This window comes from Poeciliopsis prolifica, unplaced genomic scaffold (assembly GCF_027474105.1).
Source record: "Poeciliopsis prolifica strain line A6 unplaced genomic scaffold, Auburn_PproV2 SCAFFOLD028, whole genome shotgun sequence".
Lineage (NCBI taxonomy): Eukaryota > Metazoa > Chordata > Actinopteri > Cyprinodontiformes > Poeciliidae > Poeciliopsis > Poeciliopsis prolifica.
This window is the reverse complement of record NW_026562403.1, coordinates 459,417-484,954: the sequence shown is the minus strand read 5'-3', so window position 1 is coordinate 484,954 and position 25,538 is coordinate 459,417. Positions and strand designations below refer to the sequence as shown.

Genomic DNA, 25,538 nt, shown 5'->3' with positions numbered 1-25,538 from the left:
ATGTAATGTTTGTCATCTGTTAACCATCAGCTTAATGGATTTGCTGCTAAGCTGTTTCATGTCACATTTTAATTCGGATCAATGAACTGAAACTGGGGAAACTACACATCATATATCATCATATACATTAGAAATAAATTTATGTTGCAGCAAAATGTAGTATTTCTATTGGTGGCTTCCAAATTTGCATTAGATGAGAATTTCTAACTATTTATTTGTAGAAAAACATGTCATGGTTGCAGTAGATTTAGTTATCAAGTGATTTCAAAGCTCGAAACATACAGATGTCATATTAACACGTTTCGTGCAAAATTTTTGTTAAAGCGAGTCTAGAAGTTTTATTCTCTCGTGTAACAAAATAAATCAGTAAAATAAAATGAAATAAATTGCATTATTGTATTGCCATTAATATGGTAGCGTTTTGTCATTGTGCCACTGGAATAAAATACTCTTTAGAAATGATATGAATACTCCAACTGGCACCTGAATATTATAATCATGGACAAATGATGTGCAAAGGTAAATTGCTCTTCGTGTAAAGTGGAAAACACACTAAAAATAGGAAGGAAAATTAAACCTATATTAAAAATGATTCTTTTTTTGCTTATTAAAGTCCATTTTCCCGTTTCACCTGATCTCTGCTTTTACAAACTCGGTTGATAGAGTTTGTAAAAGCTCTATCTATCTGCTTTGCTGCAGATTTCCTGTCCAGTTTTTAGGTTGTCATCAAATGAAAACAACCATCTCATTTTCAAGTTTATAAACTTGAACATGTACATGGAATGAAATTACTGGATTTGACTGTTTTCTCGGTCTGAAGCTGTCTGCGTCCTGATTTATGGGGTTTCATTTTATTTCTGTAGCATTTTTGTCTTTGGCAGCTTCTGCATGTCATCTGAAAGGATAGGGGGGAATAATGTCTCTGCATTTAGATGGGAGATAATATGTTATGAATAAAATGTTTCACTTTGTCTCTGGTGACTGAGGTTTTGGCACAACTTGGTGTGGCTTTTGCGTCCTCGTATAGTTTCGGGAAAGTAAATTGAGATTTTACAAAAATGGCTGTCTAGACTTTGGAGGAAAGACTGTAAGAAAAAAAAATGACGACGGGTCACTTACAGCCAGCCTAGTATAAAAATAATATGCTGCAGATGCAGGATATTATTTTATTTTGTTTTGGTGAAGTATTGTGCAGTAGCTACTTTAGTTATGAATAATGTCTTTCTTTCTTTTTTTATTCCATTATAAATTATAAAAACTGTTTTATGGACTGAACATCCAGTTCATTCATGTGAAACGAACTTGTAAAATCTATGGCGCCTTGTGAAAAGTGGTTTGCATTTGTATTCAATTCATATTCTAAGTAAATGCATTGTGGAACCAGTTTTCTATTAACTTATGTCTCTACCAGCTCGGCTTTCCTCAACAATTATTCCCCCCGTCTCAGAAATTCAGAACAAACATTTTTTTCTCAGACACCTACAACAAAAAAATGTTGCTAATCAAGTACCATACAATATAAAACTTCACGTTTTCATCACAGTTTATCAGACAACGTCCTCATAAAAATCCTTTGAGGTTTGTGATACTGCAGCTCCTAACGTTTTCAACCGTCCATAAAAAACATGCAGTCTTGTCTTTCATTGTTGCTAGTGGACACATTTGAAGAGGGAGGCACACAGAAGAGAGATATGGAAGTGCATGAGCTGAGAAATCTCTCAGGCTGGGAGGTGGTTGTGTCATCTTTGCTACAATGAGTACTTTATAAGAGGCCTCCAGACTATGGAGGGCCATTCAGTGCATTGGTGCATCCAGAAAGCTTAACCCTTTCCTTGTTAGAGGGACAGAGCTCTACCTATAGCCCGTGGTCCTGGGAGCCCTTTGCACTCTGAGCCTTTCCTCGTAGAGTCACGACACCGAGCGCAGCAGAGAGACTAAATGCCCTTGAGCACAACAGGCACTTTAGCAGCAAACACATGTCAAGATGTGAATGTGCCCATTGTGCCTGACCCACCACAGGGCATGCAGCAGCAACTAGGGAACACTGCCAAGCTGAAAGTCCCATTTACCGCCTGTCATGAAAAGGAGCATCCATGTAATTGCACGCCAAATATTTTTTATGAAATCATTCTGCAAAGCCTAACTGATTCAGTCATCAAACAAGGTAACAACATGCATGAAGGAGGAAAATATTAAACGCGTTTAAGACAAAAAATCTTGATATCATCGGTTACTTCTCATGACTCACCGTCTTTTAGTGTTCAAGCCTCACAAACACTTTCACATTCTGTCACACAATGAAAAGTCAAACATAGATTGAATCTGATCAGCATTTTTGCTGGACAAATCTATACAAAGCGCCATAAAAATTTTCAAAAAGAAAATTGAGACAGTTTTCATTTTTATGAATGAATGATTTGGTATAGTTTATATTCATTACTCTTATACTCTCAGTCAAACCTGCTGCTGCATTCTTTAGAGACGACCTCAGTATAACTCCAGGTTGTTAAGGACTCAGAGGTGTGTTTGATACCTCAGAGAAGAAATTGCATCACAACACCAAACAAAACAGCAGACAGGAGAGAGATAAAATTGTAGAGATGTTAAAAGCAGGGATAGGTCATAACCAGCTAGAGTGAGTTTTGAACATCTCACTAAGAATTATTCAAGAAGCTGCAGAAAACAAGTGGAGTGTGATTTTAAAGAGTGATGCACAATTAAGAGGTAGCTATCCACCTAACCATTCAAGCAAGGTAAGGAGAGCATCAGTCACAGAAACAGCCAAAAAGCCCTTGGTAACTCTGGAGGAGCTGCAGAGAGCCATAACTCAGGTGGAACAACCTGGATGACCATTAGTGTTACGAGATACAGAGAAAGCGTAAAGTTTATTTGACCCACTTTCAGGACAAACATGCAGGAGGAAACAAATGCCTGGACACTGGTCAGGAGGTTCATACTCCAGCAGGAAAATGACACTAAACAAATGTCCAGAAGAGAGTAGAGTACATTAATGGCACAACAAAAGTTCTGACGAAAATCGTTTTTGGAATCGGTGGCAAGACTTGAAATTCATTTGTCTAATCTGCAGCTGTGAGTGTCTGCAAAGTCAGGGACGCTGAATCCAAATGCATGTCGAGTTTTTCAGAATTGTATTTTTTATACATTTGAATACTATGCAAAATATTCTTTCCACTTTACAGCTGTGCACTGCTTTGTGTTAGATTATCCAAAGCAAATACAGAGCAGTGTATGGCTACAGAAACGCAAAATGTGAAAAAGGTTCAGTGGGTACAAATGGTTTTGCGAGGCGCTGTAGTTCCCTGTCCTGATGCTCGGCATAGTGAGCGTGCCTCTGCATCTGATACGTCCAACCACTTATTATAGAGTGCGCTGCATTGTGCCTGGGTTAGCAGGCCGGGCCAGGGAGTTTGGCGTTGTGGTTTCAGGGTGTGTGTGCGGGTTCAAGATGCACAAGTGTGTGACCTATCAGTTATTTTTATGGAAAGTGTGCCTTTAACTCTGTGTGTATGCGCAAGTGGCCCAAAAGCTGCCAGTCTAAAATTAAAATCCGGGTTTTCAAAATGTCTCTAATTAGAGAGGGGAGGACTGGGGTCTATTTTGAGAGCTGTGGCGGTGCACGCCCTTCCCACATGTGTGTGCACAGGCAAACTAACACACATCCACATTTCCTCTGCTCTTGTCTTATTAGACAATCCATCAAGTTCTGCAAACAGAATGTGTCCATGGAATGTGTTTCTATACACAATTTATTACAACAGTACAACCAGTGGCCTTTAAAGACATAAACAAGTAGCTGCCACACAGTATTAACAAAAGCTGAATCACAGCTGCTTTACTGTAAAGCTTCAAGAAGTTATTGCAAAATTGAAAGTCTTAGATTCATCAAAACAGGCCAAACTGGAAGGTTTATGGCTTCAGAGCAGGAGCACAAAGGCCAGTTTAATCACTGTCTAAAGTGTTTTTACAATTTTAATGAGGCAATTTAGTGCATTTAGCTGTTTGAGAGAGAGAAAGAGAGAGAGGAAGGAATGTGGTGTATGCCTGGCTAACATTGTCTCATTGTTCTGTCTCATAACAAGGCTCTGTTTTCTGCTCCTGAGCAAAGATGGCTGGGAAATATGGCTGCTAATTTCTATAATTGTTTTTTGAAAGGTTGTCTAAACACATTTCTGACCGTCGTTCCTCTCCTAAAATGTCTCTAACGTGGAACAAGAAGCTTCGTCTGTAGCCGCTTCTCCCAAATCACAACGGCCCTGCTTGCTACCCGGCAACGGGTTTCAACATCCAGCGCATACCGCAAACTATTAAACAACCAAGATAGATGTTACAAGAATATGGTAGACCAGCATGCTTTCCAGTGACTGATGTGATTACGTATTGAGGAATATGGGATTAGATTATAGCTACAAACAGTGGGTTATTGCATCCGCAGAGATTTTAATAAATGGCCAATGTTTCATTTCACAACTGGCTCTGCCCCGCTGACTGGCGCAATAAACCAAAACAGTTAAAAGTGAATGTGGCAATGGACTTTAACATTTTGCAATCTCTTGCCATCTTTATAAAATCACAAGTAAGGGCGCACATTTATAAGCAGCGGATTATTTATTGCATATCTTCCTGAATTCATTAATGACATTACTTTAAAAATCCTAACGAGTTGTAAAGTACATCCAGCCTGTTATTCTTCAGCCATTAAATGGACAAAACTAGTACACTTTCTCACCTCCCTAAAATAAGGACTTTTTGGGGGGTTTTGCCAAAAGTAATTGTTTTTTCTGTTCCATTTTTTTAAAATCACTTTAGGCAAAAATAATAATAATAATAAATTTTCTCCTGCAATCTCTCCGACTTTGTTTTGACTCTTAATAAGCCATAGTTGTACTATTTATGCGTATATATTGGTATATAATACATGTTATTATAAGCTTAGACTTAAAACACTGCATTTAGATCATAAGGGAGACTTCATAAAATGAAGTCACTACACTGCAACAATTGCCAAAGAATGCTCATATCAGAAAGAAGCGCACACAATGCAGCCGCAGGCCTCCCCAGAACAGACATTATCTCAGCCTGTGTTCCTGTGTTGTTGACCCCGAGCAGGAACTTTAAGGGCCGCTGCGGTCAGACACAGGGAGAGGGAAGTTAGCGCTGGCAAAGAAACGCCGAAGTCAGGCATTTTTGGAGTAAGATAAGAAGAGAGCGGCGAGAAAGGAAAAACTAAAATAACAAAGAGCCACTTGGGGGGATGAAATTACTATGACAACACGCGGCTGTTTTTGCCAAGTTCTGAAATATGTCAGCCGCCCAATCAACAAACACAACAAGGTGATAAGTGAAATATGCGTTCGGCGTCCAGATATGCAGGAAGCGCCAGTGCTGGGGGCCGGGGGCGTGCGCTGCTGTCCCACTGTCTCTGGTCTTCCTCCAATGACCTGCACTGGCATAATAAAGTCCAGGGTTTGTGTGGCACTGGCAGGTGCTGCTCCAAGTATCCAGTGTCAGGCCTTTGTTTGCTTTTTTGATTTATTGCTCACCGCTGCGCCGCCTAACATGTGCAGAGGAGAGCCTGCTGCCCCTTCCTCTCAACACCTTTCCACACAAAAATAAACCTGATCGCTGCAGGAGCTCCGGCTTTCTGCCCACTATTGGAATCCTCTCCGCTGATAAGAAGAAGGCCCGGGACGTTTCGTCAACATCCTCCCATCTCAACACGTGTGAATCAGGGATAAACCTTGAGAGCAGCTGCAGGCTCCTCGGCGGCACAGCTGAGAGAGTGGCAATGTGACTCAGAAGATAAAATGGTTTTGAAATGCACACAGAGATGTGCTGCAGCTTTTAAATCACACTGTGGTTATAAGGAGGGGGGCTTTGAAGTGACACAAATGCAAGAGGAGTCATCAGACGCAGGGCCAGAAAATAAAAACATTAGGGTCAACCACAGGGAGAAAAAAAAGGAAAACAGACAAATGTGATTAGATTAGATTTATAACGCTTTGTAAAATTATTCAGATCCCTTAAAAACTTTAATGTGCCACAATAACAAATTTCAAGCTATTTTATTAGGATTTTATGTGGCAGAAAGTACAGTGGAAATGTGTTCAGACAATGTTATTCACGGATTTATCTTTGGACAGTGACTCCATTTTATTTGATGAAAACCTATTTATTGACACATTTTTTGTTTTGTATGAGGATATCTAAACTGTTACAAAGAAAATGCAGCTGTGAAGCTAAAGTACCTGGATGCAACGATACATGACGTGCTGCCAGCAGGCGTCTGCAAAGCAGCCAATCCAGAAGCGTCATGTATTTTCCTTGGCGCTGACTGACTGTGAGTGGAGATAAGGAAGACTGTAGGTGTGAGATTTGGCATTAATACTATGATCATTTCCACTGTGCACATTACTGCATGTTGAAATATGTTTGGCGTTTGAACAATTAGTTCCAAGCATTTTTAGTAGGGCTAAAATGAAGATGTCAAAGAAACATAATAAATGGTTTTTAAAATCTTCCACCAATAAAATCTAAAAAGTGTGATTGTTGGAAAGTGAACAACCTCGCTATTTTACAGTGACCTCCAACATACTTTTTCTCTAGATTTCCCCACGTTTATCTCCATCCATCTTCCCATCGGGTCTGACCAGTTCTCCTATTCCTAAAACATTTGGGGTTGTAATGTAACAAAATATCGAAGCGTTAAGGTGGTATGAATAGTTTCACAAGGCACCACATAAACAACGCTCCACACACTGTCATGACCTTCATTCTCTGTTGCTTAAACTTTTAGATACTTTCTGCTGTAATCATATGTCATCATAACTTGTTAGCCAAACAATGGCCACATTTTGTTTCAATATTTCCCTGGGGAATCTGTGCGAAAGTTTGTAGTCGTGGAAGCTGAGGCGTTTAGCCGCAACAGAGATTGTGGAGTGTAAAATGTCGACATTCTGGAGATTAATGTCGGTTAAAAAAAAAAAAAACAGCTTAACCCGAGCTTTAAAAATGACATCCATCCACAAACACCTTCAGGTTTTTATAACTTATATGTGGTTAAAATCAGTCAGTGGAAACTGAAGAAAGGACAAACATATCGACCATTTCTGAAAGAAAAGAATCCTCCAAAATACAAATGTATATCTATGTTTCTGTTTGTTCTGCCTCTTATTAGAACATATTGTCTTGGTGATGCTGTTTAAAGTAGCAGGAGCACTTCACTTAGCGCCGGAGGCAGGGTGCAATCATAGGCGTAAATCCCCAATGTTGGAAAAGTCTAGAATTCTAGAAAAAAGAAAATCATCGAAGAAACCTTTGCATTTAAATAATATCAATATGAAAAGTACGGTGGCCCTGAGGTGCAAACCACTTCAGTAAATTGAAAGCACAATTACAAATGACAAAAGCACTACAAGGATTTCTGCAGCTCCTTCAGAGGTCAGAGCAACAGAATCAAGGTCATTGAATGAAAGTAAATTAAAAAATATATATATACATTTGTATTTGTAAAAATAAATAAATAAACACAATTTCCCTTCCACTTTACAGTTCCTGCATTTCATTCAGTATGTCCACCACACAAAATCCCACTATAATTCATTGATTTTGTGGACATAGCATCAGAAAATGTGAAGAAAGTCAAAGTGTCATCAGTGCTTTTGCAGGGCAGCGTAACACCCAGAAGTGTGATGCACAACTGTTCTTTTGCAGCCTCAGTGGTTGACCGTAAAAATATGTCTGTGCTGCCAGGATATTTTCGTCTCGATCCCATGGAGGCAGACAACACTCACGTTCATTCAGGGCTTCGCTGCAGCTGTCTTGAATGAACAGGGCACGGTGACCCCCCACCCTGAGCATTCGTGCCCACTCATTTGGGTTGGCACCCACCAGGGCCGAAGCTATCAGTCACTGGCGACGATGACAACTGAAATATGCACGGGGAGGAGTTGGGTTATGACTCTGGTAAAAGCCACAGGAAGAAGCACAAGCCCATTCACACATGAGCTGCCACTGTACATTCTCTCCATTTGTCTGTTATCCATTAAAACATTAAAACAGACACAGCTGCTACCATTGGGTACTGAGAGAGCCTATTTTCCGCTGTGATTTCTAAGTAATGGCTCTAATGCATCAAGCCTCTATTTATCTCTAGGCAAACATATTTTTATGATTAAATTAGCACAATGACTTTGCCTTATAAAGTATTCTTACACCTTGTGGTTTATGTAACATAGCAATACAAGATAGTCCAAAGGTTTCTGCTAAAAAGAAAATTGCCCTTAGTTTAAACAGCAAAAGACATGGAGTCTTTGATGGTTACTATAAAATGAAAGACGAGAATCGGCTGAGAGACCTTTGGGAACTCTAGGGGAGCTGCAGCGATTTGCAGCTCAGGTGAGAGAATCTGTTGATAGGATAATAATTAGCTGGGCATTACAGCAACAAAAAAAAATTGGCTTTGTGGCAATGAGAAAGGTACTGTTCAAAGAAAGCCTCAAGACGTTTGCCACAAGCCGTGGTGGTGACACAACAAATGTGGAAGAATGGGCCACAGCCAGATCAGACCCAGATTTGAACTGTTTGGCCTAAACGTGAAATGCAAAGAGTAGCAGAAAGCTAACACTGCACATCAATCCGAAGAAACCGCAGCAGTGGTGAAACCCGGCGGTTGCAGCATCATCCCGGGGGGTCGTTTTCCTCCTCTGGGGACGGGGGAGCTGGTCAGAGTTGATAGGAAGATAGATGGAGGCAAATACAGGGCAGCCCAGGAAGAAAACCACTTCACATTCAGTCCAAAGTGCTACTTTGTGTCGGTTTATCAACTAAAATTCCAACGAAATGCATCGAAACTTGTGGCAGCAATCCCAGAAAATGCGTATGAGTTCATGGGGTTTGATTACTTTTACAAGTCGCTGTGAATGCAGATCCTTCACTTTCCTCAAAAAGACAAATAATAATTTGGATGTGAGGCGGCGCTTTGGAAGCAAAGTTATGTTGCTTGTCGAGGCGCCTGGCCTCCTCCTCTCCTCTTTCACCCCAGTGCTGCAGATCTGTTAGTCAGGGGCCGGGGAGTTTTCAGTCTCCAGGGGCACATCCCTCTGAACCGCCTGCCAAGCTTCTCCCCGCCGTCCCTCCATCCTCTTTTTTTTTTGACTCCCCTCCTTTTTACTTCTTTCCCACTTCTCCTACCCCTCACGTTGAACTTTCTCCTCCTCCTCGACCTCTTATCAACCTCTAGCTTCTTTTTTTTTCTTTTTTCCACTTTCACCCCAGAACATTTCTCTTCACTCTCACCCTTATATCTGCTTTTCCCTTTCCTCCTCTCTTCCCTCCCGTTCCCCTTTTCCCAACGCAGCGATCCGGCTCCTTTGCAGCCGTGCATAATTAGGCCTAAACACAAGCCTGCGCAGGCTCACATCTGGAAGGAGTTTGGACATGGCAGTTTCCTACCAAGTCGACTAAATATTTAGGTTGAGAGTTACTGCATGTGGATGAACTCATGATAGAAGGGGTGGGAAAAGTAGAGAAGCTGGGGAGCTGCAGATAAAGGAAAATTGGGGACAGTAGGAGCTCAAGAGGGAATGTAGAGGCGACGTTCTGGATTCTCAAAGAGGAATAAGTAGCTATTCCTTTGCAAAACAACAACAACAACAAGAAACAAGAAGCAGTTTCATGAAAGGTGCAGTTCAGGCTCTGCAAAGTAGGAGGTGATAAAACTGGGCTGCTCCTTTTTGGCTGGCAGGAACAACAAACAGCTAGCTAATAGTTTTAATAAACAAATCCCCTCTGGGATTTCCCATGATGCTGAGGGGCCTCAGCTGGAATGTTCACAGGGGCCAGCTGTTGTGCATTATACGAAGCAGCCGGCCCCGGAAGCCAAGGACCGGGTGTCCTTCGGTCCTCGTCTGCTCGGCTTGGAAAGACAGCGTATCGTCCGTCGGACCGGGACAGCGGAGAGCGCTCCCCTGCCGCACCTGGGGATACTGTCTGCAGGCTCTGAGCCGCCTGAGGAATGTCAGGAATAACACGAACATCAACAAGAGTTCCCAACATTCCACATCTGGAGCTAATGTCTGAATGCATGGGGAAAAAACAAAACTTTCCAGATGCCGCAATTCTCGGGCAAGGTAACAAAAAATGGCGCCCCGGATTGTTTGCGCCTTGTAAACGTGCCACAGAGCGCCGAGTGGCTGCACAAAAACAACCCGAGCAAAATTAGTAGGTGCGGGAACAGAAGATTATCTTCAATCACCTCTACCACTGCCAACCCGAGCCATTTCGGCCTCCACTTTTCAGCAATGGGTTCTGCAGATGTTTGTCTTGCCTTTATTAAGCAAAAACACAAGGCCCTATAAATGGCCTGGTGGCTGGCTCATCGTCTTCATTCTTTACCTCATATGCTTGCTGTGGTGAAATGTATTTAACTCTCTCGTGGATTTCTTCTGCTTTTTCTTTTTCCATTTTGTCACAGATGAATGCTTCCGATCGTCACACGACTGTTCACATCAAAGATAAAACGAATATCGAAACACGCAACATCTCAGACACTGAAATCGTAAATTGTCTAACAGCATAAAGCAGGCTAAACGATCCCAAATAAGTAAATAAAAATGAAAAATAAAACTTTCTCAGAGAGAAAAAGAATCTAACGAATGTGACACTGTTCATATTTCTTTCTAAACCATGAAGATATGTTTAGAAAGAGTTAAGCAGTTACTTCTGAGACGTTGGGATGCTAGCGAACCACAGCGAGAGCCATTACATACACTGGAAAAACATGGAACAGGTGGGGAGCCTTCCCAGGAGGTAATGGCTCACCAAAATTACTCCAAGAACAACGACTTCCGGAACAAAGGCATTACTTGCCTCAGTTAAGTTCAATGCACCTGATTCGACAATAAAAAAATAAGCAGAAATTGCATCCATGGGATTTTCCACATCGAAATCATTGGTGACCAAAAACAACACAAAGGTGCGTCTCACCTTTGCCACACACAAAAAAAATCAAATAAAATCTTGTTGAAATTTTCTGTGGATTGACTAAGCCAAAGATGGGCTTTTCAGAAGACGCACCTATTGTTCCATCTGCCATAGCGCTGACACAGACTTTGAGAAAAAACAAAACAAAACAAAAACATGTTGCCAACATTGAGACGTGGTGGTGGTGAGGTAGGAAGGGCAAATAAAGTGGGAATGAGCTACATCTGAAGAAACTATGAGCAGCTGTGAAGAACGTTTTGCATTGCAATGGACCAAAACACCACCAACCCTTCCACCCCCAAAAAATGTGTCACGAACAGATCAGCAATCTATCAAGAATGATTGTGTGTTTTGGCTCGTGTTGAGGCGCTTTTAAATTTGCTCCAAAAAAGACCACACAATGAAGCGCCTCGTAATTAAAAATATCGAAGTGGGACCAGTGGCGTTCCCGCTTTCAGAAGGAGACGGAGAGGCAGGGTGGGTTGCTGTCTTTGACGTGAGAGCCGGGTCACCGGTTCAAGCGCAGACTCCGATATAAAACACTCTGAATGTGTTTCTGGGGGGTTTTTTGCAGCAAAGAGTCAGCTGGACCCCGTTGTGGAGGTGGGGGGCTGAAAGCGGAGGGCCTGGCTGAGGCAAATTTGAAGTGACAGAGTTGTGTTGAAGAGGCTGGACTTGATGATGATCACAGAGCTTCTTAATGCTTCGCAGAGACGCATCCACTCTCAACGTGAGAGTGGATCAAGACGGAAACGTCTGACCTTACAAGTTCAGCAACAGCTCCAGTACCTCTTGGACGTTTTCTTTCTCTTTTTTTTTACGTTACAACCTCAAACATCGGCATTGTACTGGCATTGTATGTAGAGCGACACAAAGAAACACTTGATTGTGAAGTAAAAGGAAAATATTCTCTAAGGATGTTCACAAAGTCCCCATTGGATTTAGGTCTGAACATTGGATGGATGTAAATACTTCCATCATAGCTCAGATTGTATGTTTTCCTGAATCTCTACCCAAGTTTCAGGTTTTTTGGATCCTTCAAAAGATTTCCTTCCAGGAATGCCCTGTATTTATTGTTATTTATTTAGTTAGTTTTTAAAAGACAATACACATCATATAATCTGCCCTAGTTAGCCATATGGCTAGTTTTCATCTGTAGTCCCTAAAGTAGTGTGTAGCTCCATCTAGCTTCAGGTAACCAGCAAAACCTGGTTTGAGTAGCTTTCCTGTCCCTGCTGAGCAAAAGCATGATGCTGCCACCACCACCATGTTTCACAGGGCTGGAGGGTGTGTTCAAGTTGATAAGCGGTGCCAGTTTTCCGCTCCTCATAAAGCGTTTTCCATGCAGGTCAAACAAGTTACATTTGACTCTCGTCAGGACCTTCTGCTAAGCTTACTGTGTGCCCTACATGTCTTGCAGCAAACTGTCTTTCAACAATGGCTCCCTTCTGCTTTCATTGAGGTCCAATTTGTGGAGTGCATGACCTGCAGCCCCCCCAGAGCCACCTTCTCTGATTAATGCTCTCCTTGTCCTGCCTGCCATGTTTTGATGGGCAACCATGTTCTGGTGGTTTTACGGTTTTGCCTTTTTCTTCACATTAATCAGATGATGGATTGAGCCATATGAGAGAAATTTATTAGCCTTTGCTTCTGAATGTTGCACTGAGTTGCTTTTGGTGGTATCTGAGTAAAAGGGGGGTTCATATAAACGCATGTCCTACTTTTTTGTAGGTTTTAACATAACAAAAAAAGAGAAAGTGATCAATTTTGAAGAGAAATAATTTTGACAGGGAACTGCAAGTCTGCGTACATGAACTTTTAAATCAATAGTGGCAATCCTTGAAAACACAGCTGACGCGCTTTGCTCAAGAGGACGCAGTCTGACCCTGGATGCGCACGAGTGTGTTCAGAAGTCCATGTTTCTACTTACAGAGTGACGGTCCTGTTGGGGAACAAACCGAAGTCCGGAAGTTCCACCAGCTCCTCCTTGCTGCAGCTCACCCTCCTGCCCACAGACTGCGCGCTGTGCGCCTTGGGGCGATCCTCCGCGCAGCTGCAGCCGCCGGTGGAGGCGAGTGGCCCGGGGCAAACCTGGACGAGTCCCGCGCCGCAGGCGGAGAGCAGGAGCAGCATCAGCACCAGACGCCCCGGCAGCAGAGGGATGCCAGCTGCGGGCGCAGCCATCGTCCTTCGCCTGGGTCTCACCTCAGCTGCACCTCCGCCTCCAGTCACCCCATATCTCCACCATGAAGATCTCGGTCGGAGTTTGTGGGAAAGGAAGAGCGAAGGAGCACGCCGAGCTCGGTTAAACCAATGAATGAAGGGTGAAAGTCTTTCGCTCAGCAGTGAACTCCCATCTCATCCGGTCAATTCCAGAAACATCAGAGGCGCCGATTTCCCAAATGTCCCGTTATGTCATGGCAGCCTGGGCGCAGCGGCTCCCCTTTGCTCCAAAAGGTTATTAAATCCAAAGGACGAGAGTCCATCCGGCGGCTTACAGCAGCGGTACCAGCGACGGCTTCCCGGGTCCTGGAAAACTTGGTTGTGATTAAGACAGAAAAATAGATTTACACTTTCTTTCTTTTCTTTTTTTTCAGGACTCGCGGGAGTGTCCAAATTACCGTTATCTGTCCGCGCGCCGCTCAGATTTACTCACGCGCGTTCATTCCGAGCCGCGGTTATTTCTAAAGAAGAGATGAACAGATGAACTTCACTGTCTCGTTCCGATGAATCGTTTCAAAGTTCTCCTCGGCTTTTTTTTTTTCTTTCCCCCTCGGTTCCCCGGAAAGTCCACGCACTCTCACGCACAGTTTCAACTGGATTTAATCGGGAGGGAGGGAGTGTATGCGTGTATGTGTGTGTGTGTGTGTGTGGGGTGGGGAGACGGAATGAAGTAGGACAAGAAAGGAGTTTGTTCCTCATCTGCTCCCGTCTAATTCCTCAAAAAAAAAAGTTTTGCCTGTATGCCTCTGTCAGTCTCAGTACTCTCTCTCAGTGGAGGGTATACTACCCAAAGTGCGCCCATTCCTTCCCCAGTCTGCGCTCTCCTCCCCGCGGTCCTAGCGCATCCGGATCACCAGAAATCTCTTCACACAGTCCCTGATCCAACTGCTGAATGAGGCCCTGACTGGTTGCTTATTTTTAGAGGCCTGCCTCCTATAACACCCCAGACAAATATTTATTTATTTATTATTATCTTGTGTTTTTGCGCTCCACAGTAATTACATGAAGGTGTTCTCTGCTCTGCTATAAAACACACACACAGTTACAGTCCATGATATGGCTGCTTGATAACCGAGCAGTTCAATCATTTGAGCTCATGTTACAGAAATACACTCCCACAGTCTATTACGGTTATGAAAGCCCGGAATGCATTTTCATTAAATCACAATATTCCACGAGAGCAATGAAAATCTTTTCCAGTTCAAAGCTGTTGTGTTTTGATGCTGCAGGCTTCGAATGGTCCCGTCTGACCCCAAAGGAAGCTCCCAGCTGAACAGTGCAGAAGACACTGACACCCTCACAAAAGTTACTTCCCCAAAAGAAGATGGCTGTTCGCAGAGAGACACGTCCGAGCGGAAAGTCGAGTGGATGGGCAAAAAAAAAAAAAACGTGGTGGGAAATGTGTAACCACAGCAAGAACCACAGCTTTGAAAGGAGTTTTGAAGCACAGATGGGGTGAATGTTTGATAGTAAATTTCACATTTTATTTCCAAATCCAAATCCCAGAGCCTGGAGGAAAACCGGAGAGGAGCAGAGTTTACGTTTATTGAGATGCACCAAGTTTCCACAGGCAGCGATGATTTGGGACGGCGTGTCATTTACTGCTGCTGGTCCACTGCATTTCATCAAGTCCAATCTCAGTGCAGGCACAACATTTCAGACCATTCCCTCCTTCCTTCTGCCAAGAATCTTTTCAGAGATGCTGATTTTGTTTTCCTTCAAGAGTCGGCACCGCTCCATAGTGCCAAGAATGTCGATACTTAACTTTAAAGCCACCGGCTGATCTCCTGGTGTACAAGGAGATCAGCTGCCAGCTGAACAGTCCAGAAGACACTGAGACCCTGTGCATGCTCTCAGCCACAGTGTCTCCACTTCTCAGGTCAGCCATGCACACTTCTCTCCAGCTCACCCTACGAGTTTCTTATACGGTTTGATTTTGATTTGATTTGAAAAAGACTGATTTCATGTCATTTTTCCTAGACTGTCTGGAGCTACCACTCATGTAGTAACGTCTTGAGTAAATGTGCAGTACAGTATGATCGCTACATGCTCTCGGCCAGGTAGTTCTTTTTTATTGGTCTTATGAATAGTCAAATCTCCTGAGAAGGGACAAGAAATAAAAATAAGAAATGACCAGAAAAAGAGTAAAATTATATCACCTAGTGTGTAATTAGTTTAAAGAATAGATAGCATATTTAAGTTTTATTGAATTATTGAAAGGTATTGTTTTGAAGATAAGCAAATATATTGAGCCTTTAATAGTTTTTAATAACTATATCATTAATAAAATAAACTAGCTAATAGGCAGGATGAAGAAAACTGCTTGAGTGCCTCATCGGTTTTTCTTTACTTCAAGATAACTAAAGTATAAATAACTTAATAACAAGTCGCTAAACCATGATGTCACACAGGGAAACTAATATGTCAACAAGTAGCCTTCGGAAAAAGCTAAATTTCCTCAATAAAGAACAAGGAATACTATTGTTTTGAATTAGCTGCCTCCATTTACAACACAGGAAGGTCTTGCTTTCAATGTGTGTCTGGGCTGGAGGAGCAAAGTGAAGTTATGAATGAATGTCGAAAGCCTCTGGTGTATTGTGTCCCTGAGCAGATCAAAGACTGTCCATTCAATCGGCGGGAACCAGAGGAAGCAAAGACTTTTATAGATAGGCTGCACTTCGCTAAATTCCATATTGTTCCTGGAAAAAGACTTATGATCAAATAGAGCACCGCAAGCGTGAAAATGAACAAAGACGGAGTTCTAATAATGCCGGTGATAAGTGTTTGTTGGCAAGGCCGTGCATTTTACAGTGCTGGGGCTCACAAGGCGGCAAACCATTTTGTTTTCCACGGTGTCTCCAGATTGTCCACTTCTCAGGTCTCCCATGCACATGTCTGTCCAGTTCGCCCTACGAGTTTCTGCTGGGGTTTGATTTTGATTTAAAAAAGACTGACTTTATGTCATTTTTCTAATACTGTCTGGTGCTACCACTCATGTAGCAAAAAAAAAAATTGATCTTAATTTCTTCTGTCTGATAAAAGTTACAGATTTACAGTTGTAATGGTCGGCTAGAACAGGATTTACTTTGCCATCACTCTAAGACAATCGGTCGGTATGAATATACCCAAACGGTTGCCGATGACACATAATGACCCCGAGGTGCTGCACCTGTCCACCTTGCTTTGGAGATACGTTTTTCCTCGTCCCTGCGTGCGTTGGTAAAATAACCCCGAGTATTTGTCCAGCCTTGTTTGTCTTAGCTCTAGCTGTTTTAAACTTTGGTGTCGTTAACCTGATTCTCACCAACGGCCAGTTTGGTTCAGTAAATATTTTCTTGTTGCCTATTTCTGATTTTTGAAGATCAGACACCTGCCTTACTTAAGTGACATGTTGTCTTGTCTTTCCCAGTTTGAAGCGAGGGACCTACGGTGCATCATATTTATACTCATATTTTATCTGTTCTAGGAAACTTATCTTTACTCCCTTAATGCTTTGCTTCTTCCTGGATGTCATAGACGACAGTAAGCTCATCATAGGAACAATGCACGTCAATGCCGGCCTGTTTTGTAGTAATCTCCTCAGCAACACAAAGCTAATGCAGTGAAACCCTGCTGGCTCGGAATACAAATGGGTTTTTGTCCACTTCAAACACGTCAAGCTGCAACTAAACCTAAATGTTTCAGAGTTGACTGTGATTGAGAGTGTTGCTCTTTGCATACCATATGTTGTTTATGTTGTAAGAGTAGTGAAATATATGGGCTTCCAGATCCTCCGAATGTGTTTGCACAAGCAAATACTTTGATTTAGTCCCGGGTCTACTCTGAAAGAAAAAATAATATCCCCAAACCTCAATCTTTTTGTTGAAATACTTTTTTTTTTTTTTTTCAAATTGAGCTCCACTTACTTTATCTTTCACTTTGGTCTGCGGTTCAGTGATATTTTTATTTTTTTTAGCTGCGTGCACGAAAAGTTCTGAAAATACAGAAGGTTACTTCTGTTTTAAAAATACTTTTTGACATACGAGAGGCCTGGGAGGACCGAGGCTGTGGTGATTCGGATCTGGAGAGTGTTTCAAAATACGAGGCGGTGCAGGAGGAGAGCTTTTGAAAAGGTTACTTCTCGCAATTGGGCTTGACATGTGTTCACCGACACACTCAAACTACAGGTTCCCAGTCATGCAAGCAGCCTGGCAGTATATAATGGTGCACTGTGCTCTGACCCCTGCAGCAGACCCCCGGTTTGTTATTCCTGTATGCGATACTGTACTCTGGAGCAGGCTCAGACAGCCAGCATGGTTACTAAAAGAAAGCACAAGGAGTAGATGGGCGCCTGTTCTGTAATGAAACAGAGGGGTGTTTATCCAAGCTGTTAAATAAGGCTTCAAGTGCAGCACCCCCCTCCTGCCCCATAAGGTCCAAATCTCTCTCATCTGGAGAGCACAGTTTCCATTTTAAACATTGCGTCCCAAACTGCACATTACATCAAATTGTACTTAATGGTATCCAGACAAACTTTAATGTCGTTCCAACATTTTCTCTGCAGCCCCCCCTTCACCCTGTATAGCTAAGCAAGCAATCTCTCCTTTCTCTGTTCCACATCTGGACTCCATCCCAGGTGAAGAATGGGGAAAGCAGAGAACACTGAAAGAAAGAGAATATCAGAGAAAGAGAAGTGAAACGTAGCAAGGCTTGGAAGTGCAAAAAAGACAAACTATGCTAATGTTTGATTTGGATGACAAATTTTAGAGATAGCAGTTCATAAGAGACAATCTGTGATTCCTCCAGAGGGACAGGATTTCCCTATTGTGCCCCAGATCAGATGGATGAGAGGAAACAATCAAGATGTAGGAAACTTTTTTCTGCACAATCAGAGCAACAGACCAAGTGACTGTTGAGATGAGGTGTAGTACAGTATTGTGTTTCTTCCAGCGAATAAACAAGACACTTCCAGCCAGGAAACTTAAGAGTTTGGTAACACAGGGACATCTAGTGGCATTATATAGAAAACTGCAGCAGAGACTCCCAGAGTTCAGCTCTCGCTACTCTTTGACAGGATGGTTGGGGGGCTTATTCAAAATCGACTTTTCAAATCAGTCCTGTTTGTGTTTTCTTGCTTGTTAAATATCAACTTCTAGCTTTAATTCTTAAAGCTCAAAATAATTTATAGTTTGTTACCATCTGATGCATATATATATGACTGCACTTCAAAAATGTTTATGTCAGCCTCTTGAATAACTTCTCTATCACTTTTGACTTGTAAAGCACTTGACCTGAAAGATGCACTAAAAATCACGCAAGAATTGGATCAAAAATGTTACATCAAAGGACAAACTCAGGACATCTGGCAGCTCTAACCTCTTAAGAAAAAAATAATGGAGCATTTATAACAAGCTGAATTGTGACCATAAAACCTTGCTGAAAAGTTAACAAAATGCAACATTTGTTACTGCTACACATTTCGACCAGGATCACATGCTTACTACAGTTTTCCCAAATCCACATGGATAAAAGGATTCTTTCAAAACTGTAGCAATACCACCCTCTTGTGGTAGATAATAGAACTGTTACACAGTTATTGGAAGTGTAAGATTTTACATTAAAATTCAGTGATGAGATGAACTAAGGCCAGTACTAATTGTAACCTGTCCTAACCCACTACTGTAAATGTTACATTAATCACACCAATAAAACTTCAATGCTGCCAGACTGTCTTGAGTTTGAATAAATATTTTGATTTCTCAATGTAAGGGCTTTCAGTGGAGGAACAAATGAACATAAGGTCAAACAGTTAAAAAAAAAACAACAAAAAAACTGTTTTAAACATTTAGCTGGTTAGCTGTAACAAAAGAAAAAAACAATATTTAAATCCTATGAGCTGCACCGACACAATTGTTGCAGTTGTGAACCGAAACAGGCAGAAGAAAGATTACCCAAAATAACTCCAGTAAAAATGACGAGGCAGCAAATTAGTCACACATTAAACAGACTTTCAAAGTCCGATCAGGAGAGTCTTCAGGTTGTGCAACTTTATTATATTCCACAAAAATGTGAAGATTAAAGTCCATCTCTGAGTACTGCTGGAACTGGACATGTGCTGCATTACATCTTCGTATCACATCAACTGTCCCATGCTTACAATATGCATGTTAAATGATCTACATCATATCATTATCAAAAGAATATCAAAAATATTTATATATTGAAAAGATATTTTGTCCCTCTAAATTAAACAAAGAGCCAAACAGCAAGCAGACCCCTGTGCCCCTTGCTTTACCGATTATTTATTCAGTTTACAAAAAAGTACAGATAAATTCAAGAGGCATTTTGCCCTGAATCTGCAACTCTCCACAACTTTACAATAACATGGCAACCATCTTTTTTTTTTCTTGCCTTTTGTCATGTGGAAACGCACACAACCATTCACACACACACACACAATATGGAGCCATGCAGAAGCTTCGTCTGCATGAGAAAGCATGCGATCACACACACACTCACACTGCACCATCTGAACAACTTTAAGGCAGCATGCAGATGATTAGTTATTGGTCCCTTTTTTTTATTCAATCAGTTCTTTACTCAACTTTTTTTCTTTTTTTAAAGCATCTGCGTTCTTAAATCTGGCCTGAGTGTTATGTGGGCAAAGAATGACAGAGACCATGAAGGATGAACCATATTATGAAAAACAGTCCTCATAAAACAAAAAGTAAGGCAATAAAGTGTATATTATACATTGCATTATTTGATTAAAGATTAAAGATCAGAAATTAATGTAATGTCAACCCCACAAAAAATATTTCCAAGGTGTATCGGTGAGTCGGATGAGGTGGTGCTTCAGGGAGGCAAGCAGCACTCTGCAGAGCGGGACAGGCGTGCAGGGGCCAACTCATTGGCGGGGGAACACGGTGCTCTGAATGGAGCTGCCTGGGCCCTGATACCTCTCTTTGGCATGCTTCTCACAATACATTACATCTCCAACCCAAAAGTGACCTCTCATCTTCAGGTTAAGCCCGCAATCTGTGCAGGTGTAGCACTCTGGGTGACGGAAGGAGCTGTCCGTGATGCGCACTGCCTGTGTCCTGTGGGGTTGAATAGAGATGTAAACATGTCAGATATTTGAAAAGCATCTTATTTTCTTCTGTCTTCTCTGATTCGCTCTGCTGGATAAATGCAGTCTGTTCCACTTTTTTTATTCAAAGGTTTGTCCTTTTTGCAGTTCTTACCAAATTTCTTTCTGCAAGTACAAAATGTTTATCAATTTCAGGTGGCGCTTCTGTAAGTGCCCCCTTAATGTGTATTTAATATTAAATCCGGAAAAAAAAAACAGACAAAAGATAGATACATAAAACCTTTAGTCCATAAATACAAATGTTCCACTGCCTCAGCAATGTGGAAAATCTCTTAAAACCTAATTTGAGGAGCTTACATATACTTATTTGGAATAAATGTAATTAATTCTGAGCTTTCAATGATCCAGATAAACATATTTTTCCAATTTGGAATGATGTAACTAATGACTGCAAAGAACTTGTAAAAACTAGAATTGGGTGCCCAAGTTTGAGTTTGAATTTTCTGTTTCCCATTTAGGTCCAAATTATTCTCCCCCACCCACCCACACAAAAACATTATGTTGTGTCACAAGTTCCTTAGCAAGTTGCTGTGGAATCACGTACTTCCTGTAACAAACTTCTGACATAATTCTGAATGGATGTTTGACCTTTTTTTTTTTTTTTTTTAATACGGTCTTATTTTATGAATTTTCTTTAGAGTATATTTTGGGGATGAAATAAATGGAACTAAAACTTTGTCATTTTTGTGGTGATTAAGTGTGGTTACTATGATGTTAAGATGCCTGAAAAATATCAAACTTTTAGCTAAAAGACTACAGATAAAGCCTCACAAGACAAAACATGCTCTCATGCTCCCATTCAGTAGAGACATTTTACTGCAAATTAGTAACGGTTCAATAAGCCAATAAAAACAGTGATTTTACCATAATATGTTATAAAAATAAAAACAATACCAGCCCATTTCTAGCATTAGACATACATTTCCACAGTTCAATAAAAGGATATGGAGAGTAAGCTAAATGCAAGTTTTTCACATTTCAAACAATTTATCAAATATGTAGCCAGAATTAAAAAGAAAGGATGTCTATATGTGCAAAAAGACTGTTTAGCAACTTGCTTGCATTTTTTCATCCATATTTATGGGGATGTGTGAGAGTTTTTTTAGTTTTGACCTTATCTGGATTAGAGAAAAAATACAAAACAAACTTGAACTTATGCATCCACATCTTGTTTACAAGGTTAGTTGATTTTTTTATGTTGTATACTCCTTTAACCCTTGATAAATAACTGTTCAAATGCATTATCAAAAGTTCAACGCGACATTAAGATTGGTGTGTGAACATAAGCATCCAGTACCTCAGTGGTAATAAAACTACAGGAGGACTTACACAATGCTTGTGCCACACTTCTCACAGGTGTGGTGTTTGCTGACTCCTGCAGCAGATGTGCTCTGTTTCGGTGGGTTGGGGGAAAGCTTCCCCGGAAACCGCAGGGCTGCCTCTGAAGACAAACACAGACATAAACAAACCTGCTGATAAAGACATTCTGACAACATGCTTGTCCAACTTTTTTTCCCCTTTTTTCCACATTCAAATTTAGAAAAAAAAACAACCAAAAACCAAAACAATTCTCCTGGCTGATGTCAATCCCCCACAGAGTTTCAAACCAGCAATGCTTCTAACCTTTCTCATCAGCCTCCAGCACTTCCTGCAGCATTTTAAAGGTGTTGGACTGACGAGGTGGTGTGCGTGACTCCTTGTTCTCCTGGATCATCTTGTACACCTCCGAGTTCCTGTCAAACCTTTGCATGGCAAAGTCAGAACTGGAACTACTGCAGAGGGAAAGCAGAACAACAGATCACAGTTTATTAAACACCAGAAACCCGAGGTCAAACTAGTTTCCACCCAAACATGACATAATCGACATAATTAACCCTTTGGCCTTATAATCCTAAGATTATAAGATTTTCGAAGTAGTGTTCACAGCGGTTTTATGCTTCTACACAAGCAGCTGAATTTTCAACCAGGATACTATAAAAATTAGGACAAAAAGTTAAATAATTGTCCGTCCCTCCCACTGGTTCCACATATCAAAAGAACATGAGTGTTTGCCATTGGCAGGAACTGGTTGGGCAGGTATTCTCCAGTCAGGCCAGGTGTTTGGTGCCTTGTGCCTGTTGACAACTCGTTGCTCAGAATCAGGCACTGAAACCTGACAGGCTGTACAACCTGTTGCCACTCAGCAAAATTCTTGGAGAGTGAGCCATCAACACACACGTGTTGCGTGACGAATCTTCAACGATTCAATGGGCTCACCGTCAAAACAGCAGGATGCAGCTCCAGCTGGTCAATGTAATATCACCAAAGGGTCAATAAAGGACCTCGTTTCGAAGGCTGAGTTTGGTGTTTGATTATTACAGAAGAATATCAATAAGAAACTCAATAAGAAATGGATTTCCACTTAGGAGTATATTAAAATATATGGACATGTATTTCTTCACAAAAATGATGAATGGAGAGGAATCTTTATTCATCTTACAAGTTCGTGTTTAGGCTTTCAAACTAGTTTGATTGAGACAAAACAGGCAAACATTTAAAAAAGTTGTTTGTTTTTTTTTTTTTTAAACCAAGTAGGACTTTCATACAAAAGATTTTAAAATAGCAGCCTAGGTTTGATGAGTTAAACTTTTGTTTCTTTTTTTTTTCCAAGCTTGTTTGACTGAATTGTATCAGCTTCAGACAGGACTCTGTATCAACATGATTTCAACAGAACACAAAAAACAAACATGCTTTGGGCCTTTCCTCTGCATCAATGAGCAAAGGACCAGATTGGAAACAGACTTCTGAAGCACGACCTCCAAGTTTTCCACATGCACCGCTCCACCCAAAGCTACCCATTTCCCCCTTTTCCTCTCACATTATTCCAACATGCAGTCACAAAACAGCTGACAAAACAGGAACAGACAACAAACACACATTAACAAGCAGCCACATACACTGACAGATGATTAAAAATGTACAGATCTAAAACACTCAAATGCACCGATACTTCCTGAACACTGAGTGGGATTAAATATTATCACATCTGTAACAAACACTTGCATAAATCATCTACATCTGACACAAAGCTGTAGCAGGCCAAGAGAAGTAATGATAACAATCCAGCACATAACCAAAACACAGAGATCAAACTGCTAAATGTCTGGACCTAGTTTCCTGCCAGCAGAAAAAAAACAAATCCAACTTTTGTGCTGAATTAAAATCTAAATGACAACTCAATGACTCACCTCAGAAAAAAGAAAAAAAAAAAAATCACAGGAAAAGCACAACTTCATAAAAAAGCCCCTGTAATTTCTAAGTCTGTGAAACAACTCAGAACATGGAAAAATAAAAACTAATATCAGAGACTTCACTCTGAACCAGACGAGACAGAAAAACAAGATTGTGAGTGAAAGGTGTGCCCTGGGCTGAAATTCATTGGCCACGCGGCATTAAGGAGGCGTCACCACTTCTCTGATTGGCTGCAGAGAAGCGGGGAGAGGCTTATTGAGCTGGCTGGGGGCTACAGACAGGGGGCCGATCAGGGGGAGAAGTAATTGCTCTTTTTTGGGGAATATCAAGTTCTTGGACAGGACTTGCAGCTGCAGACATGACCTCTGGGTAGCCAGAGTTAACCAGCAGGGAAGCAGGGCCAAAGCCAACCATCCTGCCCCGTCAAAACACAGACACCAGCTTCTGCAGCAGAATGTGTGGACAAAAGGATTAGAAAAGGAACAACAAACTTTTTTTTTTCTTTTTTACATTAACAAAAAACATTCCAAACAAAGTTCAGTAGGCAGCATTTGAACACTGGAAAATGAGTCAAATTACAGCTCCATCAACTCCAAGGGCGCGGCTCCGAAACTCTGCAGAGTGAAACTGCACAGAGCTTCCCAAAGGCTGAACATTTTATCAGTATTCATTACTGCAGTTCAGTCAGATGTTTCTACATGCTTGTATGCAAAAACATGGAAACGGCTAGAATGCTCCAGGATGAGAATAAAGAGCCAGCTGCATGGCTGAAAAGCCTAATCATTAAAAGAAATGATTCACACTGAAATTAATTCCAGTTTTAAACCATTTTCCACACAGGCCTTTCAGAGAAAGATTAGCTAAAAGTAGGAGAAAATCGCTCCAGAAAATATATTTTTAATCTAAAAAAAAAAAAATTTGCAAGTATTTTCTTGACAAACACCATGAGAGATGACGAATTATCAACATCATTTGGCAAATACTCTCAAACTCAACACAGAAGTAAGATCCTTTCATTTCAGTTTTATCCAGGATGTCATTTATATTTTTTCATTGTCTGACTGGAAATACAAGGAATCAACAATTTATTTGCTGTTCACACAAAAAGATATTCCTCATACAGTTGGTAATATAAAGAAATCAACAATCATATTTTTTACTTAGGTTCACTCACATGGGTATCTGTACTTGAAAAATGACACTGTTTTGTTCTTCATCAAATATGAAGACATTTGTCTTGATATAGTATATTTTTAATACATTTTAAAAAGAAAATAGTGCATATGGTGTGCTTTAGTTTTTTAACCTCTAAAGTTAATATGTAGCTAAACTGAGAAACTGAAGTCAAGTTTCTTGTTTATGCAAATAAAACTGGTAATTAAAGCCAATTTTAATTGATTGCTTGACTTAAAATTTGTTGAAAAATTATTTTTATTTTATTGTTTTTTTTCTTCAAGCTCAAAGCTTCAAATTTGTACTTCTAATCAAAAACAACTTTTTGAATTAAAATATTTTTTACACTTCAAACATTTATCCCATAAATGGCATCTCAAGTAAAGCTTATTTAGAATTTGATTTAATCCAAAGCTTTTTGCTAAATTCTTATGTAAAACAACATACAGCCTTGATCCAAAAAATGACAAGGAGTTAGAGTAATTTCCAATTGTAATTTCTATATAAAATATTAGAATAAGCCTTTGGTCACAAAATGGGGAGTAAATAAAAACTAAATGACAATAGGAGGAGTGTTTACCTGCGCCTGGGGGACATGGGAACATCGCGGTCAGTGGGGCTGTGAGGCGAGTAGCGTCCTGGTGGGGTTGGTGTCCTGCTGGACCCAGAAGGGTGTCTGAAGTCAGAAGGAAAAAACTCCTAGAAGAATAACAAAAGAATAAATAAATAAAGGACAATGACACAAAAGCAAGTAGCGCAGGTAAAAGACTTGCACACAGAC

At 40.9% G+C, this 25,538-nt stretch overlaps 2 protein-coding genes across 4 annotated transcripts in view; both read right to left on the bottom strand.

Annotated features, from left to right (window-relative positions):
- Positions 1 to 14,042, bottom strand: part of adgra2 (adhesion G protein-coupled receptor A2) — a 45,996-nt gene extending 31,954 nt beyond the window's left edge. The window contains exons 1-2 of one of the 3 annotated variants that reach the window (XM_055049059.1): positions 13,623 to 14,042; positions 12,932 to 13,538 (exon numbers count right to left, since the gene is read on the bottom strand). In XM_055049059.1, the coding sequence (XP_054905034.1) occupies positions 12,932 to 13,185 (254 nt within the window). In that variant the 5' untranslated portion in view covers positions 13,186 to 13,538; positions 13,623 to 14,042. Of the gene's footprint in view, positions 1 to 12,931 lie in introns of all 3 variants that reach the window. The other 2 variants (XM_055049060.1, XM_055049058.1) reach the window with 2 other exon arrangements.
- Positions 14,043 to 19,224: 5,182 nt separating this feature from the next.
- Positions 19,225 to 25,538, bottom strand: part of pdlim2 (PDZ and LIM domain 2 (mystique)) — a 35,126-nt gene continuing 28,812 nt past the window's right edge. The window contains exons 7-10 of the mRNA XM_055048858.1: positions 25,338 to 25,456; positions 21,977 to 22,125; positions 21,683 to 21,794; positions 19,225 to 20,303 (exon numbers count right to left, since the gene is read on the bottom strand). Of these exons, the coding sequence (XP_054904833.1) occupies positions 20,111 to 20,303; positions 21,683 to 21,794; positions 21,977 to 22,125; positions 25,338 to 25,456 (573 nt within the window). The 3' untranslated portion in view covers positions 19,225 to 20,110. The remainder of the gene's footprint in view (positions 20,304 to 21,682; positions 21,795 to 21,976; positions 22,126 to 25,337; positions 25,457 to 25,538) is intronic.